Source organism: Meriones unguiculatus, chromosome 11 (genome assembly GCF_030254825.1).
Source record: "Meriones unguiculatus strain TT.TT164.6M chromosome 11, Bangor_MerUng_6.1, whole genome shotgun sequence".
Classification (NCBI taxonomy): Eukaryota; Metazoa; Chordata; class Mammalia; order Rodentia; family Muridae; genus Meriones; species Meriones unguiculatus.
The window spans coordinates 77,952,772-77,964,592 of NC_083359.1; the positions used below are offsets into that span (position 1 = coordinate 77,952,772).

Consider the following 11,821-nt stretch of genomic DNA (forward strand, 5'->3'; position numbering starts at 1 on the left):
AGATGAGAAACTGCATTAGGATGGTTGAGGACCACTGCTCTAAAAGTTCCATTGCCCTCTTCTAGCTTCAGTGGGCACCTGCACTCATGTACATACACACACGCATAGATGTACGCATACATACATAATTAAAAATGTCTTTAAAAAATATATATTCTAACTCTAAACCACATTTAAGAGAAGACCAAAACAAAACAAAAAACAAAACCAAAAAAAAAACAAAACGCTATCACAAAATTCCATTTCTAGAAATTGTGAGTATAACCAAGATTCATCTAGACAGATGTAGCATCTGCATATAGCTTATAATATAAAAAAGTAGGACCAGCTTAAACATCTAACAGACTTTTGATTATATGAACATATAACTGATACCTAAATTATATCTTTAAGTAGATTAGGCTATAGATCAATAGAGATAAGCCTGGCTTTACTCAAGAAATGGATATATGAACGCGTGTAGGAAATATATGGGCACAAGCAGGAAGTTGCTTGCTTCTGTATGTAGTGCTCCTGAATACTCACAGAAGTCAAACAATGAGCAGAAGGCACACCAGCTCGCACAGCACTAAGAGGCTGAGGCAGGAAAAGCTCAAGTTCAAGGCTATTCTAAGCTACATTATGAGATTATTAAAGTTAATACCTGCCCATTTATGACAGTAGTGAGACCCTGTTCTTGGAGAGTTAAGGATACAGAATGCTTAGTTTCATCTGCCTATTAGATGTTGTGATAGTTCTGAAATTTTGTACATATTTTTCCTTCCCTTCATAACTGCGTGTAATTGATCTTACAATTTCAAGTTTTAAAAAGTTAGAAGAAATCAAAAAGTTAAATCTTGTCTTCTAGTGATTTTCACATGGGATAAGAAGGGGAAACAAGTACAATATTGGCGTTACAATAAAAATATTTTCATCCTTCTCTCAAGTTCTTGTATCACACACACACACACACACACACACACACACACATACACCAAATAAGTGTAATTAAAATTTATCAAGTGTTAACAAATGTATGCAATGTAATTGATTGTTGAGGAGGGAAGAGCATAAAGAATATTTTTGCTTTAGTAAAGACCACAAAGCTCATGGCTCAGTTAAGTGAGCCAAGGGTGACCAACAGGATGAACAGGATTTTGATAATCAAGTTTTGGTTGTTTGCTGTCACTGTTTCGAGTTTTGTTCTGATTTTGGTACTTGGGCTTGAACCCAAGATCTCATGAATGTTAGACAAGCACCCCAGCACCTGAGTGACGTCCTCAGCTCAAAAGAATTAGGTGTGTGTTTGTTTTTTTTCCTGTTGTAGTGGGTTAGTTGTGTATGTGTCAAAGAGGAATAAATTTTTATTACTCTCCTTTTTACAGAAACCTGTAACCTAAAAATAAAAATGTCTATAGACATGAATCCCCTTTATTCAGCATCTGAACAGCATTTAGTGAGGTTATCCAAATGCCTAGTGAGTGGGTAAAGCTGTGAGCAGCATCACTCACCAGCAGGAAATACAGATTAAATCGTATGATTCCATGACATGCCTACCAAGTATGCGAAATTAAAGTTATATACAGTATTAACAGCTGCAATTCTGGCAAGCATGCCAAGAAAGTAAGCAGAGCATTTACACACTGCTTACTCGCAGACTGTGGGTGCCAGGTATTACGGCTGTTACATTGGTCAGAGCCTGATGAAGATCACTGTCCACCCCATGACCTTTTGGTTTACACCAATTAACTATACATGAACTTGTGAGAAAAAAAAAAAGTATCAGGTTGTTCCTAGCCACATTTCACACTAGCTAAAACTGGAAACATCCTAAATAAAATGAATTTTGGTAATCTCACCATCAGAATTGTGGCAATGAGGAAGAGATCCTGCCACATGCAATAACATGTAAGTCTGTAGGGATAGTGTTGAGGAAGAGAAGTTGTCCATAAGAGGTTACATGGGCCTGGAAAGTGGTTCAGTTACTGAAGCTCAGTTACAGGTCAGGGGCCCGAATCAGATCCCCAGCACCCACGTGCAAAGCTGGGCATGACCACACACACCACTTGTGGGAGATGGAAGTAGGAAGCTCACTGTGCTTGCTGCCCTGTCAGTCTAGCTGAAGCAGTGAGCTCTTGGCAGGTGACAGACCCTGTCTCAGTTGGGGAAGACACCTGACATCGGCCTCTGATCTCCATGTACATGAGTGCCTGTACACAGAAGGCTTTACACTCTGATTTCATTTCTATGTTTTGTATGTTTGTTTTTGTTGTTTTCAAGGTGACATCTTGCCATTTTGCCCAGGCTGGTCTCATATTTTTGGGCTGATGGAATACCCCCCCCCCCCAGCCTCAGCCTTGTGAGCAGCTGGGACTGTAGCACAGACTGTGCACCCAGCTGCATTTATGTACTTCAGTCTTCTGCTCTCCGTTTTTCTTTTCTCAGTTGTTCTTGAGAATGCCTTGTTCTCTGTCTTATATTGTCTTTTTACCAGACTTTGTCTTTCTTACAGAGGTAGCTGAGGAGCTTGGCAGAGCTGCCTCCTCATCATCTGTGGTTCCATACCTGCCTCGATTGCCTCTGCTTCCTTCCAAGACACGGACCCTGAAGAAGCAGGGGGAGAACAAAGAGAACATAGATGGGGTCCTTGAAGCCTCCGAGAGCCTGGCCTCCAGCTCGGCACCAGGTAGGAGGGGTCAGAGCAAAAAGTGGATCCCTGAAGAACCAGGAACTGTGATGCTGTGGGCCTTGGTCCTGCACTTCCATCTCCATGCAACTGCTACCAGCTCTTGCTTTCTCAGCCCCTGGCTCCCTTATAGTTGCCCAGAGAGATGATGACAGGTGCATCTGTATTCTAGAGAAGGGGCGAATACAGACAAACCAGCAAGGGTCACCACTAATATCCACATCACAGTTGAAACACTAGTCACTGAATCAGTGATTGATTTGTTAATTTCCTGGGTAATGCCAACATCTGACATTTAGTAAATGCAGGTAGAACTTTCTAATTTATCACCTCTTGCCTTTCCTGTTACTGATTGGCTATTTCTCAGCAGGATTCATTAGAAGCGCACAGGCCTCCAGTGGGTCCCCAGCTCTGCCTCGAAAGCAAAGAGATAAGTCACCCAGCAGCCTCTTAGAAGATGCCAAAGAGACATGCTTCACCAGGGATAGGAAGGGAGGCTTCTTCAGCTCCTTCATGAAAAAGAGAAATGCCCCCACGCCCCCTAAACGCAGCAGTTCCTTTCGAGAAATGGAGAATCAGCCCCACAAGAAATATGAACTCACGGGTAACTTCTCATCTGTTGCTTCTCTACAGCATGCTGATGGGTTCTCTTTCACTCCCAGCCAGCAAGAGTCGAATCTGGTGCCAGCCAAGTGCTATGGGGGGAGCTTTGCACAGAGGAACCTCTGTAATGATGACAGTGGTGGGGGTGGGGGCAGTGGCACTGCTGGGGGCGGGTGGTCTGGCATCACAGGCTTCTTTACACCTCGCTTAATCAAAAAGACACTGGGCTTGCGAGCAGGTAAACCCACAGCCAGTGATGACACTTCCAAGCCTTTTCCAAGGTCCAACTCTACATCTTCCATGTCCTCAGGGCTTCCAGAGCAGGATAGGATGGCAATGACCCTTCCCAGGAACTGCCAGAGGTCCAAACTCCAGCTGGAAAGGACAGTGTCCACCTCTTCTCAGCCAGAAGAGAATGTGGACAGGGCTAATGACACGCTTCCAAAAAAATCTGAGGAAGGTGCTGCTCCAGCCAGGGAGAGACCAAAAGCCAAACTCTTGCCCAGAGGAGCCACAGCTCTTCCCCTGAGAGCCCCTGATGCAGCCATCACAGAAAGTGACTCTCCAGGGGTAGGGGTGGCTGGAGTGGCAGCTGCCCCCAAAGGCAAGGAAAGGAATGGTGGGACGCGACTTGGAGTCGCTGGAGTCCCAGAGGATGGAGAGCAGCCAGGCTGGTCTTCCCCAGCCAAGGCTGTAGCTGTCCTCCCAACCACTCACAACCACAAAGTGCCAGTTCTTATCTCACCCACTCTGAAACACACTCCAGCTGATGTGCAGCTCATTGGCACAGACTCTCAGGGGAATAAATTCAAGCTCTTATCTGAGCATCAGGTCACATCCTCTGGAGACAAGGATCGACCCCGCCGTGTAAAACCAAAGTGTGCCCCACCCCCGCCGCCAGTGATGAGACTACTGCAGCATCCGTCCACATGCTCAGACCCTGAGGAGGAGCCGACGGCCCCACCTGCAGGACAGCACACTCCAGAAACCCAGGAGGGAGGAAAAAAGGCAGCTCCAGGGCCAGTGCCCAGTAGTGGGAAACCTGGGAGGCCCGTGATGCCTCCACCCCAAGTGCCTTTGCCCACGTCTTCCATCTCGCCAGCCAAAATGGCCAATGGCACAGCAGGTACTAAGGTGGCTCTGAGAAAAACCAAACAGGCAGCTGAGAAAATCTCAGCTGACAAAATCAGCAAAGAGGCCCTGCTGGAGTGTGCCGACCTACTGTCCAGTGCAATCACGGAACCTGTGCCCAACAGCCAACTGGTAGACACTGGGCACCAGCTGCTCGACTACTGCTCAGGGTACGTGGACTGCATCCCTCAGACTCGCAACAAATTTGCCTTCCGAGAGGCTGTGAGCAAACTGGAACTTAGCCTACAGGAGCTGCAGGTGTCTTCCACAGCTGCTGGTGTGCCTGGGACAAACCCTGTCCTTAATAACTTATTGTCATGTGTACAGGAAATTAGTGATGTGGTGCAGAGGTAGCCATTGTCAGCCTAGGGGGAAAAGGCACACATTTCTGAGGGGAGAGGGAAAGGGACTCGTTTTCCTGTGTTCTTGTTTTCAAAAGTGAAAGACTGATACTTGAGTGCGTTTATGTGAAGTACCTCAGATCCCTGAGTTCTCACGTTTACAGGTTCATCTCAAAATAGCAAAAAGGAAATCACATAAGTAGATAAGACATCAATTTGGTGGATCAGGGCAGTGTGGACAGAATTGGAAACTGCACTGGAAACTGCATCTGTATACGTCATAAAAAAGTACAGCCCTCCCTATCTGGAATGGCCTGTGGTGATCCATTGGGCTGCTCTTAGTTGTTCGGTATCACGAAACGGGCCTTGACCTGGCAGGTCCTGGGGATGGTTGTGCTTTAGTTCACCCAACAAATTTGGGGAACAGAAGAAAGTAAAGTGAGGGATGTAGCAGGAGTGTTTTACTCAAGGCTGTTGGAAGTGGCTGTTGGTCTTGCTTCCATGGATCATTGCTGCTGTGTCAAGAACTGCAAATTAGATTGCTAGAATACTCATCTGGGAAACATGGCCCTTTCAATCTGCTTTTGCCCTGCTTGCCATGGGTGTATGAGTTGGTGCAGGAAGTACAGAATACAAGAGAAGTTTAGTCAGAATGACCCCACCAAAACTCTCGAGGTGATTAGTAGTCACGTCTCCCCCTCTTCCAGCATGTTACTTCCTAGTGGGCCAGTGTCCACTCACTGCTTCTTGGTAGCTCTCTGTAAACCATGGGTGTAGGGGCTGTCTTGGGGGTTCTTCTCTGTCCCTTGCTGGGCAGGCTGTCTTCCTTTATATCTGGCAGCATTCAGGGCATTACCCAGCATCAATGTTGAAAATAGTGGTCACTACAGGTTCTCATAGGAGAGACCTCTTGTGCCCCTGAATACTGACGTAATGGCCACGTGAGCAGCTAGACATAATCTTTTGTTAGATAAAATACCAAGCAGATACAGTACCTTATTGAAAACTGGCCCAGAGGCCTGAGACTGAGGAGCTTGCTTAATCCACGTAGCCACTTGGACCTTTACCCTCCTGATTACCTTAAGCTGATCTGGGTGGACAGTCGGGGCTTCAACGAGGGCTTGCCTCCACAGTATTCTCATGGCCTTTTTCCTTGCTCACACATTATCCCCAACCCTTTGTTGCACTTGGAGTTTGTGTTGGAAATATATTTATTTTGTCCTTTCATCTCTGTCTAAGAATGCATAATAATAAGGGGTGGGTTATTTTCAGGGAGTACCAGTTAGATCCAGAAACCTAAAGGTTTAACCTACAGGTAGGTTTTGCCCTTGAAAAATGGGCATTTCCCTTCCCTAATTACAGTTATGGAAGCTATTTAATAGAGTAACATGGAACAGAACAGGTTACATATTATTGATGTTTTTGGTGCTGGGACTATTTCCAGTTACTGGTTTTTACTTTGTGAACACCCCTTTTATTCTTTAGAGAGAACCCAATACAAAATGTCCTGATTTTTTTCCTTCCAAAGGAGTATTAATGTGGGAAGATAGGAATTCAGCACTGAGCAGTGTTTTCTTCCTGACTGTCACTGATCTGCTGTCAAGTCACTGCCCATCTTTTGATCTATTAATTGAAGGCAATAGCCCACATTCTCAAGAGTGTTTTGCAGACTAATACACAGCTTCCTTTGAGAGCTTTTCTCAAAAGCTCTTTACTTAATGTTTTTATGTTGGGCAGCTTTTCATTCTCTTCGCTGAATCACAAATAAGAAACTTTAGAACTGCTGTCTTGACAATAATTGGACTAGAATCCTAAGGGGAAACTATTTCAAGTTGCATTTGGCATCCTTGACCAAGGAAGAAATTTAGTTTTCATTATAAAGAAATAAAATGTGGCTACATATCACTGCTGCTCCAGATAAGGCTCAGGGTAAGAGGAGGCTTGGGGTGGAGGAGATAGCCCCTGAAGGTTAGTGTTCCCACAGCTGCATTCTGGCTGCTAGAGATCAGGTTAATGCCCCTGTAGTCTCTGAAAGAGAACACTCCCTCCTCCTCCTTTACCACTCTCTGCCATCGGATGCACCCATAAACTTGAATTTATTTTAGCAGTTAGTTTTGTACAGGTGGGGAAGAGAAAGCTAAAATTTGAGGCCATTATTAATGCTGCTTTTAAAGTTTATCTCTGTCATAGTGGGATATCTTAAGCAATGGTTGTTTTCAGGTTTGGGTCTTGTTTTGTTTGTTTGTTGTTGGTTTTCCCTTCAGAGTTCTGAAAACAGGCTTGGAGAAACACTACTGAGTCTCTCAGCTCTCTGCTTTTCTCAGTCTGAAGTGCTGAGTCAAGGCCATGTCGTGCTCACAGAGGAACCTCACTAAATCCCTGAGTTGAAGTGACTTTTCTCTCAGTTCTGTTACGAGTAGCATTAGCTGTTGTAGCACAATTCTCTCTGCATGATCAGGAACTGTGGACTTGTCAGGGATTGAGGTCTCGGGCCAAAGAGGCATTGTCAGCTTGCTATGAAAGAATTATTTGGGTTTGTCACATATCTGCCTGCAAGGGGCCAGCTTAGAAAAGGGGAGAGAGAAAAAAAAAAAAAAACAGCAAATTATAAGGTTTGAATCTAGAGAAAACTACTTTTAGAAACTAAAAATGTAATCTCTTGTATAGCCTAAAAACAAAGCAGATGGCAAGAGAAAAGGTTCAGGGTGTCTGGCAGTTCCTCAAGCCGTTAGATCTATGCATATCTTTGGATTGTCACAGCTTGATTACTTTCATATAAAAGTCTTGTGATTTTAGTTGGATTTCCCACCTTCAAATGCAATGTTCTATATAGAATATGTTCTAATTATGCTTTATAGGAAGCGTTTTTTCAAACTTTGGGTACAATTATATTTCACATTTTCAGGTGATTCTCATCATGACGTTCACAGAGAGACCTTAAAATTGGCCCTTTGTAAAAGATGTGTTTTGCAATGACTTGAACTGAATTGAGCATGATACACCAAGTTTTGATCTGTCATGTAAGAACCTGATTTGGTCATTTTCACGATGGCCCCTGTATAAGGTGTGTGGTGCACAGTGGGAACTCCATGGGTGTTAACTGCTAGTGATAACTCCTGACGCAGAAGCACACATTAACCCTCCAGAGGTTTTTTAAAGGAAAACTGGTGAATTAGCCCAACTCTCTATTGGAATTTGTGGTGGGGTGAGACTAGCAAGTGTGTTTCCCAGAGCTTATCCAGGTTTCACACACTCATCACTGACAGAAGATGAGGCTGGGAATATTAGCTGTCACTAGTCCATGTCTTGGAGCAGTCAGTGGCAGAGCTGAGGCTAGAATGCAGGAGCCCTGACACAGCAGCGTCGCTCCACACCTGCTGCCTTGTGGGATGCTCAGCTAGACAATCTGTATACTTGGTGCCGCACACTTCTAAAGCACAGGCTCTGGCAGGCCCTGGCCAGGAGGGGCTTGGATGTTCAGTAATGGCAGTGTAGCTGGACAAGCCATCAGTAGAACTTGGTTTTGAGGAGAACATAGCACCATTCTTCCAGACCTCAGCCACACAGAAATCTGCACTTTGTAGTTGAAGAATACCAGCTTCAGTTGTTTAAAAACAAAAAAGAAAAGAAAAAAAAAAAAAAAACAGTCCTACATTCCTTTTTGTTCAAAAATAAATCTGTCGTTTGGTGTCATTTTAATGACTGTGAGATAGTGTGTCTGAAAGCACCTTGAGAAATCAAATGCAAATCAGCTGTACAGTTGTATTACGAATGTCTGTACAGGGTGACCCAGCTTGGAGCTGCAGCTAGAGAATCACCTCCATAGTTTGTTGCGAAGGTACATATGAAACTGCTAAATGAGTATGTGAAGATCCTGCAAATGTTTGCTAACAGTTCAGAGCTAAGGACCTTCAGAACATTAGGGACCAATTCCTTGGTTTAATTCTCATCTTTAAAGTAGTCAGGTGACAGCATGTGATCAACAGTAACAACAGTAATGCAAGAGAGCCAAGCTCAGACCAGCCAGGCTGCAGAGTGAGACTGGAGGAGGGCTTGCTCCCCTTGGAGCCTGGCGGCTCTCCCAGGCCCTGGACGGGAAGATGAAGGCCCTCTTTTTCTTGAGCACTCGTCTACTGCACACATGCTGGGCTCTTGGCGTCCTTGCCATGGTAGGAGCAGACTCATTTCCCATTGGTGTTGACAGCATCTTTTTAAAACATGCCTTGGGGGCTTGGAGGGGTTAGGGGAAGAAGACTGATGTACTTGGAGAATTTCTAGAATTTTCTGTCGGTTATAAACAACATTGGCATTTATCATCTCCTTAAAAAGTAACTGAGCTTAAGTCACCTATTAGTTCTAATATGATAGTATGATAGTTAATAACCTATCCTACGCTCAGGTAGATCATGTGGAGATGACTTACATCAGGCTGCACTCTATATTCTGACCACCCTGTATTTTTCTAGTAAATCATGCGGAGGCAGCTTACATACAGCTGCACTCTACTCTGACCTCTCCGTGTTTTTCTGCCTTTGCTAGTGATATCATTGTCATCATTAGGCCGTATCTTCCTTCAGGGGAGTTGGTATGGGGTTGAGAGTCGTCTTTATTTCTGTTCTTAGTGATCTTGCATGCATTAACTTGCTTCATCTGAATCTGGGATCCATCTTTTTGCCCTTAGCATCTGCTATGGCCAGTACTTTTTATATTTCCTGTCAACTGCCTTAGCTTCATCAAGCCAGTAGCCCAGTTCTTTGAAATTGCCTGTTTCTGTTTGGGTGTTGTAGGCATGCAGAAGCCTAGAGTAAGGCAGCTCCAAGGGACCCTGCACACAAACTGGCTGAGGCAGTCCAAGGGTTCCTGTGGCTCCCATGCTGCCGTTGCCTCTGAGGCAGAGAGGTGAGGCTTCTAAAATTTGGCCTACTTCTTAAGTTTTATGCATGGAGTTCCAGTTTTTCCAGCATATTGGGTCAGTAGTGCTTTGAGCAGTGGCTCCTGTCTCCTGTGCTGGTCAGCAGAGCACAGTGGCCCAGCTTCACTGCTATTGCCTGTGATCCTGCTACTGAGGAGGCTGGCATGACTCACCCTGCTCTCAAGCGCTGGCAGCTGACTCTTGTGGCTCCAGCTTGTTTTTATAAGGCTGCTACTTGTGTGTGATAAATTTCCTTTTGGACTAGCTTCCCAGGTGCCATGGGAGGACCCTGGATAAGGTGTGGGGCAGTTTATCTTGATTAGAAGCTGCCAGAAGTCATCCTCAGGATTGTACCTTCAAAGATGGGTCCTGAGTGTTGCTGGGAGAAATACTTGCCTGCTGGGTTGGTGTGCATAACTATTGAACTAGAGCTGTTGAAACAAGCCTCACCAGGGTTCAAAGTCCCTATTGGTTCAGACCCCCACTCATCTCTGCACAGGAGATGCCAACTGGCAGCTTGCTGCTGCGCCTTTCTCAGCCCTGTGTGATGAGCTGAGGGAAGGAAGCCCCTTTTGGACCTGCCCTTCCCTCCTCACACACTCCCTTAGCTCCGTGTACACCTGTAAACCTGAGGCTGTTTACATCTCCTGGATAATAATATTCTCATTTCCCTGTCGCTGTAAACCTGAACACAGTAGCAGAACCCTGGTAGCCAGAAAGGACAGGTGAGTGGCACACTGAGTGGGTCTGCAAATTTACCGTCATCTAAGGGTCCTCGGGCATAGCATCTTCAGGGAAGAATAGGGCTGTTCTGCAGGTCCTGAATTACTCAGCCGTTCCCAGAGTATGGACCCTAGCCCGTTAGCACATGGGGGAGACATTGTCATACTAACAAGGTAGTGAAAGGAAATGCTGCGGATTCTGTGGGTGGAGCTCGCTTAGGTTTGCTTCTGAGCCTCTGAATAGTTTAACATCTTGTTTTTTGTAACCATACAATTTAGGGCACGTGGGACTTAATAAAAATTTCTCATACGTAGGTTCCTAGTTTTCAGCAGTTATAAAACAACAAGTTTATTGTTGAGTCAGAATAGTGCTGCAGAGGGCTGCAGTGCTCCAGAACCATTAGTTCCCACATTATGTTTGGTATTCTTAAGGACCCATGCTATGCATTGGGAATGGCAAGAATGCTGATGGTCAGGGCCACATGAACGAGCATTCTTGATCTCCATGGCCAGCTTCCACTATGCCACCTGACCTCCATCTTGAGAAATGGCCTTCAGGGAAAATGAGTATTCAGAAATTAAAGAGAAGGTGAGGTTCTCTCTGCAGCTCCTTATCACCTGTGGTGTGGTGAGCATGCCGCCTTGAGCAGCTCCCTGAGCACACTGCCCACACAGACCCATACTTTGTAGCCCCTGCACTTCCTCCCCTTTGCAGTCTGGTTCTGTCGTGACTATCAGTGGAGAAACGCCGATTTGTGCTTGCTTGGTAAAAGTAAATACAAACATTTTGTGGTTGATAGAACTTTGTCCTGAAACTTGCTAATTCAGACTCTTTAAAACTAATGTTTATACCAAAGGTTACACTGCAGGCGAAGGTGGTGCACAGAGGGTGATGCCCACAGTGGGCGCTGTGTGCCTTGCTAAGGGGACACAGTGCCCAGTGAGACCATATGGGATTTGACTAAAACACATCAGTCTTGGGTCACACTACCACTGTTGTCAAGTATTTGTTCTTAATTGTTCTTGTAATATATTTTCAGTTGTTTTTCTAATTTAATTCTCTCACTCTGTTGTCTGACTGTGAACTGCTAACAGTGTTAAACTTGATGTAAATAAATGATGCCCTAGGCAGGGACTGCTTCCTGCTGTGTCTCACAAGGTTTGCAAGTTGTGTTTTGTTTTAAATAAAGGTTGAAATATTTTATCGGCAAAATGAACTTGAGTTGGAGTATTTTTCCCAGGATTTTAATTGACAGGGAAGCTAAGCAGATTTTTACAGGCATTCAGTAGTAGACTGTCAAGTCCAGAAAATGACACATTCTTTCTGGAGTGTGCGCGGTGCTATGAATCCTCATCCTGTGGTGAGTGTTGTACATGCGGTACCTCCTGGAGCCTGGGCTGGCAGATGTCAGGTGAGTGTGTGTAAGGTGAAGTGATTACATGGAGA

The 11,821-nt window shown here is 45.0% G+C and overlaps 1 protein-coding gene across 11 annotated transcripts in view; it reads left to right on the forward strand.

The window, feature by feature from the left end:
• The window catches only part of Abl2 (ABL proto-oncogene 2, non-receptor tyrosine kinase), a 97,373-nt gene extending 85,786 nt beyond the window's left edge, over nucleotides 1–11,587 (forward strand). For 4 of the 11 annotated variants that reach the window (XM_021660328.2, XM_021660367.2, XM_060364493.1 and 1 more), the window contains 2 exons: nucleotides 2,492–2,665; nucleotides 3,033–11,587. In XM_021660328.2, the coding sequence (XP_021516003.1) occupies nucleotides 2,492–2,665; nucleotides 3,033–4,753 (1,895 nt within the window). In that variant the 3' untranslated portion in view covers nucleotides 4,754–11,587. The remainder of the gene's footprint in view (nucleotides 1–2,491; nucleotides 2,666–3,032) is intronic. The other 7 variants (XM_021660360.2, XM_021660353.2, XM_021660385.2 and 4 more) reach the window with 3 other exon arrangements.
• The last annotated feature ends 234 nt before the right edge of the window (nucleotides 11,588–11,821 follow it).